The sequence below is a fragment of the Aythya marila genome (genome assembly GCF_965140915.1).
Source record: "Aythya marila genome assembly, chromosome: 7".
Lineage (NCBI taxonomy): Eukaryota > Metazoa > Chordata > Aves > Anseriformes > Anatidae > Aythya > Aythya marila.
The window spans coordinates 15,862,284-15,882,772 of NC_139048.1; the positions used below are offsets into that span (position 1 = coordinate 15,862,284).

Consider the following 20,489-nt stretch of genomic DNA (forward strand, 5'->3'; position numbering starts at 1 on the left):
GAGAAACACATATTTGGCATTTTACCAAATCTTGACACTCTACCAGTCATTAAAAAAAAAAAAAAAAAAAAAAAAAACCTGTTTTAGTTAAGTTTCAGGTCTTCCTGACTCTCCAGTTTGTAATAATTCAACACCATTTGAAACAAGGAAAACTGTGATGATGTACTTCTGTCTAGACAGCTGTGAAGAGCTTATAATTTGCCTACTAATTTCTGATGTATAGCTGTATATATTGTCCTGAAATAAATCACACCAAGCCAATACAATGAAGACATCTGCAGCTATTAGCATTAGCCTGCACAGATGTGATATGCTAAGAAATTATATAAATTTGTAGGAGGAAATGGAGATGGTTCTGCTTACTAGTCCAACACAGCAGAATGCAGAGGGCAGAATTACGCTGATGAACATTGCCTTTTTCATTGGAGTTTGGGGTGTCAGCAAAGTTTTAGGGACCAAGAAGGAAATCAGTGCTGTTTTGTAGGGGGAGGCACCACAGCATCCTCCATGTTTTAGTTTCTCCCATGTCCAGCTCTTTTAGACAGACCTCATTACTGTTAATACTGTTAGTTTTATGACCAATTCATTTTTCTGAGTTTTGTTGCAACATTAAGCTTTGAATAATCTAAGCAAAGGAAAAGTTGTTCTCATTTCAGTGCAATTCCCCTTACTCACATTTTGGATGAAAGGAGACCACAAAATGCAGGAAGCCATTTTTATTAGCTTAGTAGTCAAAGACAAGGTAAAACTGTTTCTGTTGATTGCAAAACAAAGGCCCTGTTATGCAGGGCCAACTACATGAAGTGTTCTAAAACCTGCATGAAAAAGATGATACAACAGGGAAGGATACAAAGGACTGGAACTTCTGGAACAATTTTAACAGTATGTCATACTGGATATTTATTATAAAAAAAAAAAAAAGCTTTCAAATAAACAATCCAGCAGACACTGAAATAAACAGCTTGTAACAATTACATTTGCAGCTTTTATGTAACAGCCATGGGCAAAACCAAAGTTTAATAAAACATCCATTTTGTTTAAAAAAATAATAATAATAATAATTAAAATTAACTGTTGAAGTTAGTGTTGTTTTCCCACCAATTACATACAATGGTGTTATTGTTTGCTGTAGTTTGCTGTAGCATACTGTGCTATACAGGTGCTTACAGACTTGATTCTTGCCTATAAGGTTCATTATTTGTTTGGTTCACATCCAAACTTTGGTAACAGCTCTCTGCTGCCAGACTGTAGCCCACAGATAGTGCCAGGAAGAAACGTTTTGGAGCAGTTAATTCTTTCTTGTTTTGTTGTACAGAGATTGTTTTACTGCGCTCACTCCTTAAGTGGCTGAGTACCATGCGTACTTGCAAGTCTTCTCATTATGCCCTTTCCAGTATGACTGGAGAAATGCATGGCAAGAATTTGGAGGTAAAGTTGCACGTTATGGTCTGACCCAATCCACACATTCAGTGCAATGCCCACACAAAGGAGGCTCTGCTCTCTCTTCACTGTCAACTCCCCTCCCAGCCACATGCTTCTCTGGTGTTCTGGCCCTGCAGTGAGCTGAGCCCAATTAAACTGACAGAAAACCAACCTGGCCGTCAAACACCCTGCCAGATAACCAAAGAAAACTATCTCATCATGAGATCAGGCTAGCAACAAACTGAGCACAAGGGAGAGGCCAAGGCATTCCATTACTGGCAGCACTGAACCAGCTAGACCAACTCAGCCAGAACATGCAGCTTCGTCTTTAATCTCTGTTGTACTGAGTCGACAGATTGCTTTCATAAAGCTTCTGTGAAAATGAATTTTATCATTAGCTTGGTTACTATAAAGTTGGAGGAAAGCCATTCAAATGACTGGGAAGGTTAATACCCAGAAGTATTCATTTGGAAATACTCAGGACTATTTCTACAGCCTCTCTGCTCACTTGAGTTAGTTTTTGCATCAACCTTCTCAGCAAGGGCTTTGAGAATTGCTGGTTTTATAACCTGTTAATTCATCTTCTAGCTATTGGATCCTCATAATGCATAGGTCTCGGACTTTCTAGTCACTCATTCCTATCCTTTCTCTGAGTATAGTTTCTTTCCATACCTCTCTAACATTCTCCATTCCCTTTCCTAAACACTCCTGTTCCCAAACTTACATTCTATTCAATACATTCAAATTGGTTAAGAGCACCATTTGAAATGTAAAGATATATATTCAGACTCAATTCAACAAAGAACCTGAACTGAATCCAAACCTGTCTCAGTTGCTGAACTGCTTTATAAATAGAGCAACGACACTAGTTCTTCCTATGTTTTGTAGACCACCATCTATTTGTGTTCATTTAGGAAAAGGAGCCAAAGATGCACTTATCCTACCTCAGTACTATCCCCATGCAGGCAATTTTGACCATGTTCACAAATCACCCTAATTACACGGGAAATTTCATTCCCAAAATTAGATACCTATCTAATCTGGATGCTTTATGGGCTAGGCCACAGCTGAGCAGCATTTAGATTGTTAACAGTCAAATTATTTCTCAACAATACCTGAACGCCCTCTCTAAATTCTATGAGAATATCTTTCTGCTTTAAAAATGCCAAACCATCCTGCAGTTGAACCTGAAAACTCTCCTCAGGGTATGTTTCTCTGTTCTGTCACATATCAGCCTTCTACCAAACATCTGTTACCACTGTTTTGACAGAGTTTCTTCTTTAGCCTTCCAATGAAAATGATAAATTTAAATTCCTAGCAAAAATTTTCTGAACTCGGTGTTTCCTGAAGTGTTCTGCATTTGATTTCTTCACAGCCGTAATTATTTAGCAGTAACTCTCCCACAGGCCAGATTCTTTATTATTATTGTTCTTATTTTACAGGTGAAACACTCTCTCTTTTTCTTTCTAGGATGCTGGTGTTCATAGTAAAGCATGGTTTGCTGCTACCTGTGATCGGAAAACAGCAGAAGATGCACTGTACCGATCAAACAAGGTAGGTCACTTTTAAGGAATGTCTGTTTTAGGAAAAACTTAAAGTTTTATATCAAAAGATAACCAGAAATATTCTAAGAATGTCATTTGTATAATGAACAGGTCAGAATACCATGCCATGCAAATACTCTCAAACATGAAATTATTGTGGTAGCTTCAAGACTTACACTGCAAAGCAAGCTACTACAGAGTAGAGAGCTCAGGAAGATCTCACAGAACATGTGCAGCCATTAAAATGAGAGGCCAAGTCCTGTGCATTTTATCTGCAGCATTTTCACTCTTGAGGTTCCTTCTCCTTAACTTCGTAAAGCAAGATGGGGTCAGAGCATGGGGGTTAGCATTAGCATAGGCTACCGCTAGCACTAGACTACAACATCAGTAGCTGTAGGTGCTTGTTTTATCCAGAGTGCTCTGGAGAAACACCCCTGCTGTGCTTCCTTGCCACTGCCAGTAACTTCATTTCCTAACAATGTGTGTACTCCAACAGACTGCTGCCACTGCCTGTTCATTTCTTCTTCCTTTCTCTGGCTATGATAAAACAGGCAGCAGCAAAGGTGGCTCTTAAACTTCTGTAAGCTGCTAGACAGTAGGAATATGTGCTACTTCCCATCTCCCACTGTATAGTTTTGTTAATGAGAGAAAAGGATTTAACACTGCTATCGATGAAAAACATTACATTAGAACCATACTGAACTGTTCGGAGAAAAAAAAAAAAAAAGAAACAAAACCTGAATACAATTATTTTCTTTCTAGGATGGATCTTTTCTAGTAAGGAATAGTTCTGGACAGGATTCAAGGCAACCGTACACACTGGTTGTGTTTTATAACAGAAGAGTATACAACATTCCTATACGATTTATTGAAGCAACAAGACAATATGCACTGGGCAGAGAAAAAAATGGCGAAGAGGTGAGATTTCTATTTTTCCTAACATTCCATTCAGTTATCTACCTCTTACAAGCAAGGATTAAGGTACATTGCAGTATGACCAACAAGACTCTCCATGTATTAAAATAAAAGTATACCCTGTATAATGACTGAACTACCAAGCTATAAAAAAAGTGTAACATCAGTTCTTGTGTATTGTGACTAATTAAAACCAGAGATTAAAAAAAAAGTTTAAAAACATGCTCATGTAACCATTTTGAAAAGTTATCAGGATTAGAAGTGCAGCTACTAGATAAATCTTTAGCCACTTCTACCACCTATTTACTTTCTACCTAAGACTAATTAAATTTTTGAAAAATTGTAAAGAATAGCTATGCTCAAAAAAAAAAAAAAAAACTATTAAGAAAAATAATTGTGCTTTTAATCCTATTTTCATATAAAGAATATGTTAAACTTTAGTTCTAGAGTGCAAAAATCACTGCTTAGCTATTATACCACAAAGATGATTATCCTGACAGCAGCACATAGACTTGGATCCCAAACACCAACAAAAATTTGGTTTTATCACTGCACAGAGGAGGCTTTTCAGGGATGCAAAAGTTGACTTGCTTCAGCCTAATTATCTGCCTCCCAGGTAACAGCTTTTAGGTTACAGAATAAATGGAGTAAATGGGCCTGGAGTTAATCTGGCTCTCAACAAAGGGTCAAAAATTACCTCAGGGGAAAAAGATAGTCGGTCCCACATCTCTATTTGGATTAAGACCAAAAAAAGCAACAAGAGGCAGCGGAGTCAGTGTATTAATTTACAGTGACCAGCATTAAAATGGCATGGCTAACACAGGGCCCGTTGATACCTGTCTGTATGATGTTACTCCTGGAGCTGGCCAGCACTCAGAGGTGGCTGAACCACAAATGAAGCAGATTGCAAGTGGCAACACTCTGTAGCTTGATATATTAGGGTTATCTGTATGTGGTGTCACTTCAATATGCAAGGTAACAAACTGTGGTTCAGCTTGTGCAGGCAGCAATCACAAATGGAAAGGAACGTGAGATGAGAAAGCTAGTGGCAATATCTTCCATTGTCCAAATCTAATCTATTCATGATTGGAATCAGGACTGAGAGCAGGATCAGCTCTCTTACTAAGAGGCAGAATGTTTCACTTGGTAACAGTCTTAGTTTGACTCTTCAATAAGATGATGTAGTGATCACTGTCAGTGTTACAGCAGTAAAGGAAGCCAGCACTACTAATTATTTTCTCTTTTCTCTATCCAGCGCTTTGACAGTGTTGCTGAAATAGTAGAGAATCATCAGCATACCTCCCTGGTACTAATTGACAGCCAAAACAACACAAAAGACTCAACAAAACTGAAATATATTGTAAGAGTTTCTTAATCAAACTGAACTGCTATGATGAAGACTGGTTTTAATCATTTATTTCAACATTCCAAAATATGTGCATTGGGTATTAAAAGAACGACACCCAAAATGATGGAAAATATTCTTTAAGAACGTCTATGGAGTATTAAGAGATGCACTTCATCAAGTTCAACCCCGTGCCACTTTATCAGAAAAGCGTATTGAACAAGAAGCCAAAGCAGATACACCATCATCTGTGATTTTCGTCTGTGATAACATAGATATTGAAAGTGGGGTGAACAGCTGCATACCATGGCCTTGTCCTCTGCCTGCTATTTAAAGAGAGATTTCATGTAGGACATTCTCACTTTAAATGTGAGAATACCCACAGTGATCTACTCGTTCCATTTGTTAGGTTTACCACAGATCACTGCTTTCAGTAATTTCTTTGTGAAGTGCACAGCCCCAGAAGTTAGAGCAACTCAACCTGACGTACTGCTGTGAACAAGCTGTAAGTAGGACTGTACTTCACATGAATAAACTTCACAGCAATAAAGCTGTCACTGTTTTAGACTAATGGACATGTCCTTTTCCTTAGCTTTACTCTGTCTCGTTAGTATTTGTTTGTATTTTCAAATATGCAAATAAAATTAAAAATACCATGAAATCAATTGTGTACAGAGACATTCAGCGTTGTGGATGTCTTCAATGTATATTTTTGTATGAGCTCCTTTACAAGATCTGTATTTACAAAAGCTATTGCTTTTTAAAGCTTTAGCATATATACTTAATAGTTCTCAGTGTTTTGTCTTCAAAACCTTGTTTCTCAAGACCCAAACGCACTGTTTCTCATTGCTAAACTAAGCATCAATTCAATTCTTATAATAGGTTTACAGACACACACACGCACAAAATCAAAGCCTGTTCTATCACAGCGGTTTGCTTATTGTATTATTGACGACACTGTCATTTCCACCAAGGATGAAGTGGTGAAAATTCAATTTATTAATGCGTAAATCACACTAATGAAAACTCTTAAGAACAGTTCTTAATTAGTTTCAAAGGTGTTTGATTTGGTTAGACCTGAAAATTAATCCATCTTAATGACATTTTCCCAAACTGACACTGTACTATACACTGCTTTTCCTTTTTGTTCCAGATTAGGCAGTGTTTTCTAAGATTACCTTTATGGCAAGCTTGAGCCTAAAATTGTAAGGTCTCAGCAAGTCACATACAGCTATGCTGTAGCTATACTGTAGAACTGCGTCCTTGTGGCTTTGAGCAATTCCTTCTACAAGTAATACACCTGTCTTCTAGAAATAACTGCCTACTAATACAGTGATGTTTGGCACATGGCTGCCTACCTTGCTGCATCTCAGTTTTGTCCCTTTGCAACATGGGTAATACTACAGTACTTATCCCATATGTGATGCAAGTGAGACCCTGACAGGTAAAAAACTACATATACAGATTTTACTGTAGTAAGCAGACTTGTGTAAGCTTACTTTACAGTATTACATAAATACTTTCTAGGATATTGTTCAGTTGATACTAATTAGTGTTATATTAATATTATTACTCTTAGGACTAGTTTAATGTGTAGAACATTAACACTTTAAATATATTTTAAATTCAAGGCCTCAAAACTAACGAAAGACAAACCTATTATTATTATAAGCTTGTCTACAAGCTTAATTTACTCCTTCTATACATTTAATCTGAAATTAAATACATGAAACTTCATTTTAGAAGGTTACCATTTCAACCAATACTCACAATGGAAAATACTCGGTGAAAAGCACCCTTTCAATGTTTGGCTTGCTTTGCATTCAGGTAAAGCCTTTGCCTTATTCATTCATGTATGGCACAGAATTTAAATTGTTAACACAACTCTTTGTGTCTTGTTTCATTATCAGATGCTCCTCACAAAAGTCTACTTACAGTTTCAGCAACAAAACGAGGCAGGGATTCAGTAGGCAATGCCTTTCTCCACAAAGTAACTCAGGATGTAACATGCTGTATTGAGAAATCTGGTGACAATAATTCAGCAGCCAATGGCAACCTGGTGCAATCCTGTACCTGACCATTTTTCCTACAGCTGGTGTATTGCCAGCAGCTGCCACTAATTAGTGCCAGCAGGTGTTTCCATCAGGTAACAGATACATTAGCCTGACTTCTAGAAGACATCGCAGCACGCCTCTCCCCTTATATTTCTCTGATGTTATTATATAATTTATCTCCCAACTAGAAAAACAAAGGAAGAATTAAAACTACAACTAAAAAAGTTGGCTTTAAAATGCAATCAAAGCAGAGCAGGTGCATTTTTTTTTTCTAAGAACTCAGAGCAAAGTAGCATATTTACTAACGTATGAAAGAGCAGGAGTGTTGTCTGCCTACCTGATCTAGAAAGGAGAATAAAGGGAGTATTGTAAATTATTCTGTCAATGTTGCTCCATGAAAGGAGTAAGAACTTGCATTCTCCAAAATCCAAGCATTCAGGCATGCAAGTTATAAAACTACCCTCCTCCTTCAATCTATAGCACCAGCAGTAGAAACAGATTCTTAGGAAGTGTTTAAAAAAAAAACACAACACATCTCACATGACAACAGCCCTGGAACAAACACTGAACATGATTTTTTGGTTAAAACTTTGGAATTACTGAAGTAGGGAAACCATGACTTACTGATGAACACATCTTGCAAAGAATACACAATGGGTTAGACTTCAGGCCAAGTATATATTTGCAAAGCATTTTCTCAGAGCATTTTCTCACTTACTGACCCTGCACTTGCACTTCTGTTTGTGTGTCCCAAAACACTATAGCCACACTATAGCTTTCTTATCTTGTTACATGTTGCAAACAAAACAATTAAAGATTACTGTTTTTCAGTGCTTAAATTTACAAGCTGTCACTCTTCAAATCGTTACTCGCACCTCAATTTGTCACATCAGACATTACAGGCATTAAATACATGATTGTTTACTATTTTACCATAAATATTTACATATTTCAATTGGTTCACACATTATACTTTCGGATAAATCCTAGCTGCGTAAGCAAATATTGTTGCTTGTGGGACATTTGTAGGATGCCTGCCCATTACTGAAGCTAACAAGCAACGTGCAAACAAACACTGCAGGAGTGAGCTAGTAGAAAAGTAGCCTCACATTATTAAGGCAGTTGAACACATTTTTGAAGAACCTCCTACTGCATCATCCGCTGCAATGCTGGTCAGATTGCTTAAGCCAAATTTTCTGCTGCTGATCTTTGTGGTCTTAGTTTCATGGAAGACTGAGACTTGAGATTCCTTGAAAGCAGATCCATAGAAGTGCAAAACTCTTATGACTGCAAATGAAGCATTACAGAGGAGCTCATACAAAAGAATTCTATATTCAGAACAGTACTTGAGCAATGTGTACTAAATAATACAAGGACATAATTAAGAGTGGAAAACAAAATATTAAATCACTGCTTAAGTAACAATTCTCTGCACTGAATGTGATGGATGTCCATGGATAAAGTACACATGGCAATGAAATAATATTGTATAAAGCAAACTTATTTCAGCATTTGCTAATATTACAGAGCTCTTTTTTTCACAGTATTGTTAAAGGTTCTCCAGGCAAAAAAAAAAAAAAAATCCAATCAACCACAGTTGTCACTCTCATGATTCATCGATTTAGAGAAAAACCCTTGAACTCTATAGCAGAGCCTCTACCTCAGCGCTATGGCAAAATCCAGAATTCAGAGGTTAAATTTCAGAATTTATGACAGCAAGCTGAGACAGCCTATAGATCCTTCCTAGCTTAAGACTTTCTTATCCTTTCCTAATGCTGTTTATTTCCAACACACTGCCTCACCCCTACATTACAATAGCCTTCTTCAAAGATCCTAGCCAAATTCACATCAGAGCTCCAGCCTGCTGTGCAGCACAAAATGAGCTGATTTTGTTACAGAACACACACCAAGTTCATTTTCACCCAAACTATGCTGCCTTGACTGGCTCCCATAGTTCAGTTGACTCCCATACATAACTCACTAACTACAAACTGGCACGGACCTTCCTGCCAACAGACACATCAACGAAAAAAATAAAAGTAATTCTTTCAAAATCATTTTCATTATAACTTTTTAAAATGCAATCTAATTCTAATTCTGTTTTCAGTGACATCCCTAAGAGACTGAATTATTTCACTGGTAGCATGTCAGTCTTGACTTTCACTGTATGGAAATAGGCACAGAAAGCCACCATTCAACTTGCACAAAACCTAAAGTCTCAGTGATTTAAGTGACCAGCCTTCCCCAAGTCCAGTACTCAATTTTGACAGTTTTTTATGTTGTGAAACTGACTTGCACACCTTCCTATACTTGGGCAAAAACATACATAACCTTCCTTTACTTGGGCAAAACTTTGACTACACTTCTGCAGTTGTTGAGCACAGCACTCAGCTACAACGCCAGAAGAGCCACTGCTTACTGAATGTGCCTGCTGACAGAGATAAGGCTGGCTTCAATTAAACCTTGCTGTATTCCTCACCAATGGAAAATCCGTAATTGCACAGGGTAGATAGAAGAATCTTCCGCAGCATGTTTACTTGAATAGTGTAGGTGGGTCCCATCACTCCATGCAGCCTCAGGATCACCCCACCTGACCTTGCAGATAGTATATCAGTAAGTTATTCAAGGTTTTCATGAAGCCCTTAGGACATGGCCAACGACGAGTGACACCATCGACTACAAGGGAAGATGTGAATTGTAGAGTGCCTCATCTCGGAACCAAACTGCTTGTAAAGACTGATACAAACACCACGTGCCATGTGCTAAGGGCACTCCCACTGAATCTAGCCTCTGGGTTCACTGAGAATCCAGAAGATAAAGCCTCTAAACATAATAATCACTACACGTAATAAGGACCCTCAGTCGTATACTCTCAGTTACTATAGATCTGATAAGGTCCTTTGTTTATGTAAACAGAAACTTTAAAAAAATGTGACTCATATTCTCCTTTCTTTATCCCTAAAACTACAAAGAGGAAACAAGCAGGTTCCTGGGAGTATTACCCTACTAACCATCAAAATGAGGACAGAATAGCTGAAGCCTTGGTTTTGCAAAATCCCCAGTACCATAAAAGGTTCATCTGAATAAGCAACAGGAGAATACCATGTAATCATTATGGGGACAAATTACATGCACCTGGAATAAAATTGTAATTATACAGGCCATTATGGTGCCTTGCACTGCTGGCCTTCCTACATGGTTTGTGGCAGCCATAGTATATAACAAAACCAGGAGTATTTTCTATAAATGCTCACAGTCATATTATGAAAATACAAGTTATAGCAAATTTAATAGGAACAGAATCAATACAGGTTAGGAATGTTCACCATTCTGGAACACCATATACATTATGAATATATATATAGTATATTTTCAACTGATTCCATTCTCAAGCTCACCGTATTAACACAATTGTAACATGTTTTATTAATTTATATGAAAAATACTTCACTAAGAAAGTAGACAAACTGCACAGAAATAGTACAAGTGTCATGTGCATAGCAATACAGCTTAAAGCATTCACATATGGCTTTGTTTAAATGAAACTATTGGGAAAATGGCCCTGTTTAGACCTCTGCTTACACAGTTGACATAATGTAAACTGCTTCACATCTTTTAGGCACTTGCTAAAGATAGTGTTCAATCCCTGAAAAGCAAAATCAAAAGCTAACAAGTGAAAATAACAACAAAAATTCCAGGATAACAGCTGTGTAGTTGACAACAAAAAAAAAAAAATTGTTTTTAGTAGTGCGTGCACAGAACTGAAAAAAAAAGGGGGAGGGGAAAAAATTTCTGTGCAAGAATCATATCAAATAACTGAAAAGTATAAAAATATTTACATGTTTTGATTTTTTAAATATGTACAGAAGCCCTGAAGACTCATTTTACAGAATAAAAATATAGGACAGAAGAATAGTAACAAAAAATAATATATTTTTTTTTATGGAATTGTATTTGCAGTTAGTTACAAGTTATCTAAACCACAAAGTTCCTTGATGTATCTAAAAGCTCAATGGCAACAGAGAATCTGTTTTTCCTTTTAAAATACAAGCACTTTGCATTATTTTTAAATTTCAGTTACAATACTGAAATACAAAACAACTTGTGTATCATAATTTAATTTGATTCTAAAAAGCTGTGATGCATGATAGTTAAGTTTTATTTTCCTCACTGGTCATCATTACATTACATTAACGAATTCCAATCTCGAGTAGCCTCCATCAGATGCCTCTGTCCATGTCCTACCCAATTATCCTGATTGTCAAATATTCTACCACAAAACCAGCAGCTAAACTTAGCTTTCAAGGTATTATCAGAGGTAGTTTTCACAATCTGATAATTGTTTTTGCTAGTCTTTTTCAGTGTCAATTTTAATACAAATCTTTCTTTTACAGGGCTAATAGGTTTTACTGTCTTGTGCCTCTTTTGAGAAAGATCATCAGTAGTTACATCCAAACTATTGCAGAAGGCTGGCTCCAGAAGTGCTTCAATAGTTCTTTTTGACAATGAAACCTTAAGAACATGTCCCTTAAATTTAGCAATGGTTTTCATTACATTTACAACTTCTGGAACATCTGCATCAGGATGGTTAAGCACAACAACTGGTTGATTTCTCCGAGGGCATTTTACAAGCTGTTTAGAATTAAAAGGAAGTAGTTTCAAAGTCCTCACAGTTTCTTTTGATGCCCTTGGTTTGTAAGGGCCACCTGATTCACTAACAACTTGAGCTTGATTCTTTTCCTTACACTTTCTGTGCAATGTTGCTTTCTTTCTTGGAGGTTCTCTGCAATTATCCTTGCATTTCCGTTTGAAATTGTTTCTTTGTAAAACCACAGTTTCCGAACTTTCAGGCCCAGTTTGCTTTAAGCGAGATTTTACTTTTGCCACTCTGTTCCGGGTGCTCCATGTGGACTTCTGACTACCACAGTTATTCTTGTTGTTAGCAGTTATTACTTGCGTACTCTCTACAGAACCTTTTCGCAACCACATCCCTGCAGGTTTGGTAGAATATACAGGTTCTACAGAAGGAATACGACATGCTGGATTAGAGTTTGCCAAAGAGGCATTTGCTGGCTTTAACCTACCTGGTAAGATTAAGGCATCATTAGAAGTAAGATTAGTCTGTTTCTGTGCTAGTGCAGGAGTAAGGGACTGCAAGTTATCCAACTGTAGTGAGGGCACTGAGTTGTTCACTGACTGATTGGTATCAGTCAGCGTATCTGAAGTCTTAATTTTCAGCAAAAGCTTTTGTTGCATGGCTCCAGTTTTCTTTGGTTGACAGTTTTGACAATGAGCACTCTCCTGAAAAACACTATGTTTATGTACTTCAGGTTTGTTTGGTGTCATACATTGCAGGAAAACTGCCTGCTGTCCATCAGGCAAAAGTGCATAAACATGTTGTTTCTGTTTCATTTCCTGTTGTTTTACTGACTCCACAGAACCAACGACAGCATCCTGCTGCTCTGGTAACACTTTCACAGAAGAAATTCCTTTCATAGATGACTCTGATGAGTTTGTAATTACAAAAGGTCCTTTGAATGATGTGCTATTCAGTGAGTCATTTGCTGGATGATGTGCTCTACTACAGGAACTTCTTACGCTTCTGAAGCTGTCATTTTTCCGCTCCACTTTTGAAGCTGGTACGGTTATTTTACCATATTCTCTGGATGCGACACTGCCTAAAACCTGAGAACTATCACTACGGACATTTGCAACTGTTCCAATTGCCCCACTGAAAGTCAGTATCACTCCAGGTCCTTTATTTAAAACAAAAGAAGCAGGTACACCTTTAGTTGCATGACTATCAAATGAACTGGTTGACGGAAGAGATTTTCCTGAAACAACCTGCAGTCCAGGCTGGTTAGCAAGATGCAAAGGAACAAAAAATCCTGGAGATGACTGAACTAAAACAGTTTTCTTCTGTTCCTGAAGAACTGGAGAAAAGCTGCTAGGATTTGGGGTTGTTGACTGTACTTCTTCTTTTACTAGTTGCTGTGTTGTGATTCCATCTGTATGAGTTTTAAGTGATGCACCAACACCTGGAGATCTGGATATTACATGCCCTCCCTGTGAATCTAATGATATTCTGGGTATCCTTTTTTCTTTCCTACAATGCGTACCTTCATTTGTGCTACAGCTTGTGTTCAACTCTCTCTTACATAAATGAAAACCAGCATTAGTAGGAGGCCTCTGAAAACCACATGCGGTTGCTGAGCTTTTTAAGTGTGCAAAGGCTCTATTCCCTGTCTCATGACTAGAAAGATGACTAGAAAGCAGCTTGTCAGAATGAAGTTTTATGCAGTTATTTGACTTGCTGTGGGATTCTTGCTGAGTAGTTGCTTTCACTTTTAACACATCTTGCAATAACTGGTTTATTTCAGGCGATAAATAATGAGCTGCCTGTTCACTCTGCAATGAGAAAACAGATGTGATTTTAGGCATTAAGACCGAGTTAACAGAATCAGATCCATTTTCTTGGAATTTCTCAGCTACGTTCTCAAAGTCTTGATGTATGTTAGCATCCAAATACTGCTGGCCATTACGCTGGTCTTCCACAAAACACTCTCTGTCAATAACACGTTTAGATTGGCCTTTAGAAAACATAGAGTTATTCTTAGTGTTCATGTATCCGTAAGTTTTAATATTTGATTCGTCTGATACAATTTGTTCTTGTTTTAAGCCTTTGATGGACTCTGGATATGAATATGAAGACGCAGATTCAATTCTGTTTTGAAAAGAAACTGTTTGGCTGGATATAAATTCTTTAGATTTGTCATCTGTTGACATCCAAAAGCTACACTGATTATCTGAAGTATCCATTTTAGAATAATTATGAAAAGACAGCAACCCTTCATTAGAAGAATCAACTGAATGTGAATAATAGAGATCACTATTTCCAATACCATTGTTCAGGCCACCATGTTGCATTTTCAATTCAGAAAAGAAGGGCATTTTCATATGGTCATAGTGAAGCCCATTTGTAATAGTGGGTGGTAATACCTGAGGATGACTTGGAGGACTATAGTTTCCCCATGAGATGTTACTTCGAGGTTCAATTTTTGTCACCTCATCACATGGAGATACAGTTGAGCCCAACTTCATTGGCAAGTGATACGAATTTTTTCCTACAGCTACATTAGAAGGTGCTACAGTTTGAGAAAGACTCCTACCATACAATAAGGAGTTATTTTGTTTTTCCACTTCTGGTTTTCCTGAAGAAGGAACAGAAGAAAACAGAGGAGAGGGTAATGTGTGAATGGAATTGTTCTTTACGGTTGACTGATCAGTAACATTTGGTATAGCACCTAAAGACAAACTACAAGGATCATCAGTCTGTATCAAAGGAGTTGTAGAGCCATCTTTAAGAGAATGAGCTTTCTGACCCAACACATGCAAGTTTTGCTTACTTGTAGGTAATAACTTTATAACAATATGTTGTTTTCCATCTACCATTTTAAATCCCATAAATTTAGCACTGTAATTTGCTGGAACAGATATTTTATTGTTTTTCACCATCAATACCGTGGGCCCAGGAATGGCATTTTTCAATAATCCCAGGCTGAAGCTTGTTCCATCATCTGCTTTATTGTATTGTGCAGCAGTAGCAGAGAGCATTCCACCTGTGAAATTATGCTTTTCGGTATACATAATTCGATCTTTTTCTTCATTTGTTTCCACGTCTCTCATACACTGGTTCAACTCATCCAATTTTGGTTGAATTTTGTTCACACTTCTTAGCACTTGGGAACTTTTTTCTCCAGTTTTGTCACTTTCACTGATTATTTTTTTCCGTCTCCAGAGAGGTTTTTTTGATGCTCCCGTTTTACACCTTCTTAACACAAGCTTTAGTCCTGCTGGAGTCTTCACTATTCTTTTTTCACATTTATCCTTTTCCAGTTGTTCTTTTGCATACAAGTGGTCTCTATGCAAAGATATAATGTGTTTAAAAAGATAATCTTTCCGTTGTGTTCTGTAACTGCAATACTGACAACCAAAAGGAAACACGCTGTTATGGAAAACAACATGTTTCTGGAACTCCTCTTTTGTAAAGCTTATGTGATGGCATTTTCCACATTTATATGGAAGCTCATTATGTCTGTGAATGTGCTGAACAAATGTGCCCACATCCTGGGTAGAAAACCCACATTTTTCACATTGAAAGTGACCATTTACACAATGCTTTGATGTGAAGTGTTTTGTCAAATCAAACAAAGTGTACATATGCTCATCATTACAGAGCTCACATTTCACTAAAGTGCTGCGATGGGTGCGTCTATGCTGTTTAAATGACTGAAAGTCATTAGCTGAGAAGTTACACATTTCACAAGGATACAAAGGCAACTCGCCATAGTGTAACAGCTGAAAATGTTTCTGTAGGTCATTTGGGCTGTATCTAACATTATCCTCACACTTCGTACAAGTGAAATTCAGTATCTTTGCTGTAGTTTTCAGCCCTTCTTCAAATTGCACTTCTGGTATATTCTGTACATTGTTTCCCTCTGAACAAATGGGACTGCTTCCATTCACTTTCTCCAGATTTACGGACTTCCTTGCAGTTTGCTCTTTACACTGGAATAGTTTTCTAAACCTATCTACTTCATGTTTCATTAACACTTCATTTGGAATGTTCACTTTGGGTAAAACAATCTTCACATTCTTTAGTTCATAGGAGAGACTGACATCTAAAATTGCTGGTCGAGTCATCACACTTAAAGGATCATTCCCCAATGCTTTTTCCAAAGTAGTATCCATATAAAGATTATTTGCAGCATTGTGATTTAATAAATTAATTTGCTTTTTATCATGAAAAAAATGGCCCTTTTCAGATGGCATGATTTCACAGGTATTCCTTTTCTTTAAGTGGATTCTTGAGATTAGGCTTAGTTCCTGCAGCAAACAAGACTACTGTGCTGAGTTATCCTCAGTGTTCTACAACTTCCCCATTTTATTCTCCTGAAATTAGAAAACAAATACAATATTACTTTTAAAACTAATGCACTAATAGAGATACGACCTTTACCAACACACAGAAGAAAATAATCACCACAATCATACACAATGAACGGCTACCTCTCGTCTCACACAAGGTCTGAAGTAGTCAATGGATAAAAGTTAACTTTCATTTCTCACCATGTGGTTCCTGGGTATAAATTAATCTTTATGGAACATGGGGTACAACTGGTAACAGTACTTCCACATGGATTAATAAACTCAAACAGGCATGGTCAGCACCATTCTCTCTACAGACTTCGTATCAGTGTTTCTGCAACAGACTACACTGACAATTTGTAACAGCTCAAGTTTATGCTCCAACAACAATTTCATGTCAGCATAAAATCAGCAGAAATGGAATAGCACCGAAAATCATTTGACTTTGAAAAGTGAAACTGGAAAGGAACAAGAACTGCCTCTTCCCTAGCATTTTCTTACTAAAAACTCTTTCTGTAATAGAAAATTAAGAGCTACACTATAATAGCAAAAGTAAGTAAAGCATTGGCTGAAATCTGATCAGCAGCTTTCTCTCTGCTATTCCCCTGCCCGCCCCAAAGCAACGCAGACTTGGAACTCATTAGATCATCCTATTTATTTACATTCAAACTGAAAGAATGATCACATCCTCTCCCTCACTGTGATGAAGTACAAGAGCTGCTTCTAGAGCTCCACACCATTATAAGCATCACCACTGAGGTCTCCCAAATATTATCTAGCATTAAGCACATCAATACCCAACAGAAAGAAAGCAGAGACTAAAAAATAATCCAGGCCATGCTCATGTATTGTAGTAAGAAAAGCAGAACACATTTGTTTGTTTTAGCATATGTTTTATTGCATACCTTCAAAAACATTATTAGCATTTCTACAGGATTCTTGGAAATGATAGGCAAAACACATTTCTACATTTTATGCAGACATCAACATTGATTAAAATTTAACTAATTGTGTTTTTCAGTTATGAGGCACCCAGGATTTCAACTATACATTTCACATTCAAAACAAACAAACAAACAAAAAACACAACAGACACAAACACACACCCTTTGGGAATATTTCCAAATTAATCATTTTAGGTACAGGAGATAAATAATATATAAGTATTACATAAAATAAATGACACTTGTCCCATTTTCCACACAGGAGATTAAAACATGGGGTACTGCTCTGCTTTGAATGTTAAGAAAATAACAACTCATCTGCATTATGCTCCATTTTCACCAATAGAGTGTTGTACTACAATACTTTCTCTTGTCAGCAGTAAGTTCTTTATTTGAACAGGAGCAACTTAAACTCCCAGATAAAGTGACCAAAACATGACTTGAACTTCTTGGCTGAATAACTTTTTTAATACAGAGGTACAACACATGAAGATTACAGGTTGCATCATGCAATGTGTCATCTTGACAGTAGCTATCTATCATTCAGACTGGAATGCTATACCTGCAAATACTGAAACCTGAAATATTTATGCAATTAATGCTATAAAAATTTCAAGTGAATGCAGCATTCTTCAGGGAACAACCCACAGGCTTCTAACACGGGGCCAATATGGTCCTCAACTGGGCAACACTGCCCCACCTAGACAGAACATTTGTGATCAGCAAAGAATCTCAGGTGAAAATATCTAAGCCTGATTTGAGACCTCCTTAAACCACACAAATTACAGTTTAGCTGTGTTATTACTGGGCAGCATGCAACTACTGACAAGCACCTGCAACTCAACAAATAAAATTATTGACTAGAAACATTTAACTAGTAAAAATAAAGTCCCAAGTATCTTTAGATTTACTTTATGAAAGAAGACGCCAAACTTACTCATTAAGAAAAGACTTCAATTCTTCACCAGCCTTTTACATATTTTTCCACACACATAGAAGAGGTAAATACATAAAAATCAGAAAAGGCCACGGTCAGGAGAAATACTGAAAAAAGGTCTAGAAACAAAAAGAAAGATATTTTAAAAGGTGTAAATACAATCATTGTATTTATCAATCATGACTAAAGAAATAAGCTGAAAACCGCAACATCTTCACATTCTCACATATGGTGCACTTTTAATGTACTGAAGAACTGAAAAGCTGTAAATATGTACTGTGTGCTCTCCCGGGAAGTAACACCATCAGCTACAACCTAAATTCCAAATTCACGTCAGATTAAAAGCAGCCAGCAAACCCCTCCTCACTGGGCATGTTCTGACCTTCAGTGTATTAATGCTCCTCCAGTGTCCCTAACTGCGGCAAGTGACTTAAAAAGATGACAGAAAGCAGCAACCGGCACCTGAGCCCTTCAAACTTAAACTCGGAAAAAAAATTAACCTTTTCTTAAGCAAAAACACTGCAAAATTATAAATCCTATAACAACCTCCCTCCTCCCCCCACCAAAAAAAAAAAAGCCCAATTAGAATTCTCTAGAAAGTTTCGCAAAAGCCAGAGAAGAATAATACTTTCACAGTGTATGAAGTAGATTATAAAGCAAAAATAACAAATACAAAACCTGAACATACATCAGTGTGAGCCACAGATAACTCATATGGAAAAAAAATCCTAAGCACAAGCCTAAGTAACTGCTTAAAGCTTTACGCCTCGATTTTCTTCCCCCCCAAAATGCTCCCAAATGTCACTATTTTGTTTTTAAACGGGACAGATGGAGAAAACAAGAGGTTTTAGCTACTGACTTGGAGCTAGTTAAAAGTGACAGCTAAGAGCAATCCAGCCACCCCGCCGCCAGGTACCTTTGCGCTAAAGTTTCGCCGTCCCGAACAAGCCCAGCGGCTCGGGACGCGGCTCGGGGCGGGCAGGCAGCGCTTCCGAGCGCCCTGCGAGCCCGGCTTCGCTCCCCAGTTCCCCTCAGCCTGCTCGCCCCAGCAGCACGGGGCAGAAGCGCCGCTCCTTCTGCACACAGGGCTGCCGGGAGACCCTGAGGGAGCCCCGAGCGGCCGCTCCTCGCTGAGGAGCCTCCCCGCGGGCGGCCGCGGCCCGCGGGGGAAGGTGGGGGGCGGGGGGGGGGGGTGCGGCGGCGCCCCCCGGCCCCCGCAGCCCCTCAGCAGCCGGTGCCGCCCGCACGGCCCCAGGGGGCGCAGCGCTGCCCGCGGCGGGGCGGAGGGATACGGCGCCAGGCCGGGGGGCGCCGCCATGCGCTGCGGCTCTGAGGCACTGCCCGCCGCCACCGCCCCCCGCTGCTCCCGGGCCGCCCCCGCAGCCATTCGGGGTGGAGGGGGGGGGGCGAGGGACTATTTCACGCCTTGTCCCCCCCCCCGGCCCGACCACCGCTTTTCTGCCCCGCTTGACTCGCACCGCCCGCCCGCTCCTCGCCGCCGCGATGAGCCACGAGGCGCTGCCCGCTCCCCGCACGCACAGCCCCGGCGTCCCCCCCTCCCTGGCGGGGTTACCTCGCCCGTCCCCGCGGCCCGGCGCGGCGCTGTCGGCGGCCATAACAGTTTCCATCCGGGGACTGCGCGGCCGCGAGTACGGCGGTGGGGGCGGCCGCGGCGGAGGGATACGCGTTCACCTGGGGCCGGCGGACGGCGGCCGACGAGGCCCAGGAGGGGGCAGTGAAGAGGGGTGGTGATGGCGCCGCCCCCAGGAAGGACGGGAGCGCCTGCCGAGCTCGGAGTCCGCGCTGCCCTCTTCCCTGCTTCCTCCTCCTCTTCCTCAGCCGGCCGCTTGGGGCTGGCCCCGAGCCGCCTTCAGCGTTGGGCGAGAGCCCCGAGCCGTGGGCGTCTCTGGAGCACGGGGCTGGGCCCTGTTAATGCTTTCGGGTCAAGTGCGTGTGCAATGCCATGGCCCTGTGCTGGGAGAGAATCCTAGAGAGACGATTCCCATCGTAACACGTTAAAAGAAAGGCCCCTGCCCGGGGTCCGGCGTGGAGAAAGTTGCTGAGGCACACACACCATACCTAAATGGGTGGCTATGGGGAACAGCAGTGAGGGAAGTCAGAAGTTGATGACATACGTTGGTACGCTTTCATACGCTCAAAATAACACACACAAAAGTCTGAGCTGAAAATCTCAACAGAAACATTCGCTTGGTTAGCGACACAACATCACATACACTGAGAAGAGGGCTGAGCGGCACTTGTTAGTAGTAGGGTGCACCAACCCTCTGTGCTAAGTCTTAAAGCGCGCGGAAGGGTGCGTGTATCACCAACACGCGTGAGGGTACACCTGAAAGAGGAAATTTGGATGTACCATGGCCAAAAAGGGGCCAAGAGCCATGG

At 39.5% G+C, this 20,489-nt stretch overlaps 2 protein-coding genes across 6 annotated transcripts in view; one reads left to right on the top strand and one right to left on the bottom strand.

Moving 5' to 3' along the window:
• The window catches only part of BLNK (B cell linker), a 96,640-nt gene extending 90,677 nt beyond the window's left edge, over window positions 1–5,963 (top strand). For 2 of the 4 annotated variants that reach the window (XM_082765052.1, XM_082765053.1), the window contains 3 exons: window positions 2,893–2,976; window positions 3,729–3,884; window positions 5,137–5,962. In XM_082765052.1, coding sequence (XP_082621178.1) covers window positions 2,893–2,976; window positions 3,729–3,884; window positions 5,137–5,256 — 360 coding nt within the window. In that variant the 3' untranslated portion in view covers window positions 5,257–5,962. Of the gene's footprint in view, window positions 1–2,892; window positions 2,977–3,728; window positions 3,885–5,136 lie in introns of all 4 variants that reach the window. The other 2 variants (XM_082765051.1, XM_082765054.1) reach the window with 2 other exon arrangements.
• Window positions 5,964–10,583: 4,620 nt separating this feature from the next.
• ZNF518A (zinc finger protein 518A) lies at window positions 10,584–19,845 on the bottom strand. 2 transcript variants are annotated; one of them, XM_082765049.1, is made up of 3 exons: window positions 19,663–19,845; window positions 18,090–18,208; window positions 10,584–16,232 (listed from the first exon to the last, which is right to left on the bottom strand). In XM_082765049.1, the coding sequence occupies exon 3, from the start codon at window positions 16,110–16,112 to the stop codon at window positions 11,466–11,468; it is 4,647 nt and encodes a 1,548-aa protein (XP_082621175.1). In that variant the 5' UTR covers window positions 16,113–16,232; window positions 18,090–18,208; window positions 19,663–19,845; the 3' UTR covers window positions 10,584–11,465. The 2 variants fall into 2 exon arrangements, with proteins under 2 accessions (XP_082621175.1, XP_082621176.1); XM_082765050.1 differs by lacking the exon at window positions 19,663–19,845 and adding an exon at window positions 19,006–19,248.
• Window positions 19,846–20,489: the final 644 nt, after the last annotated feature.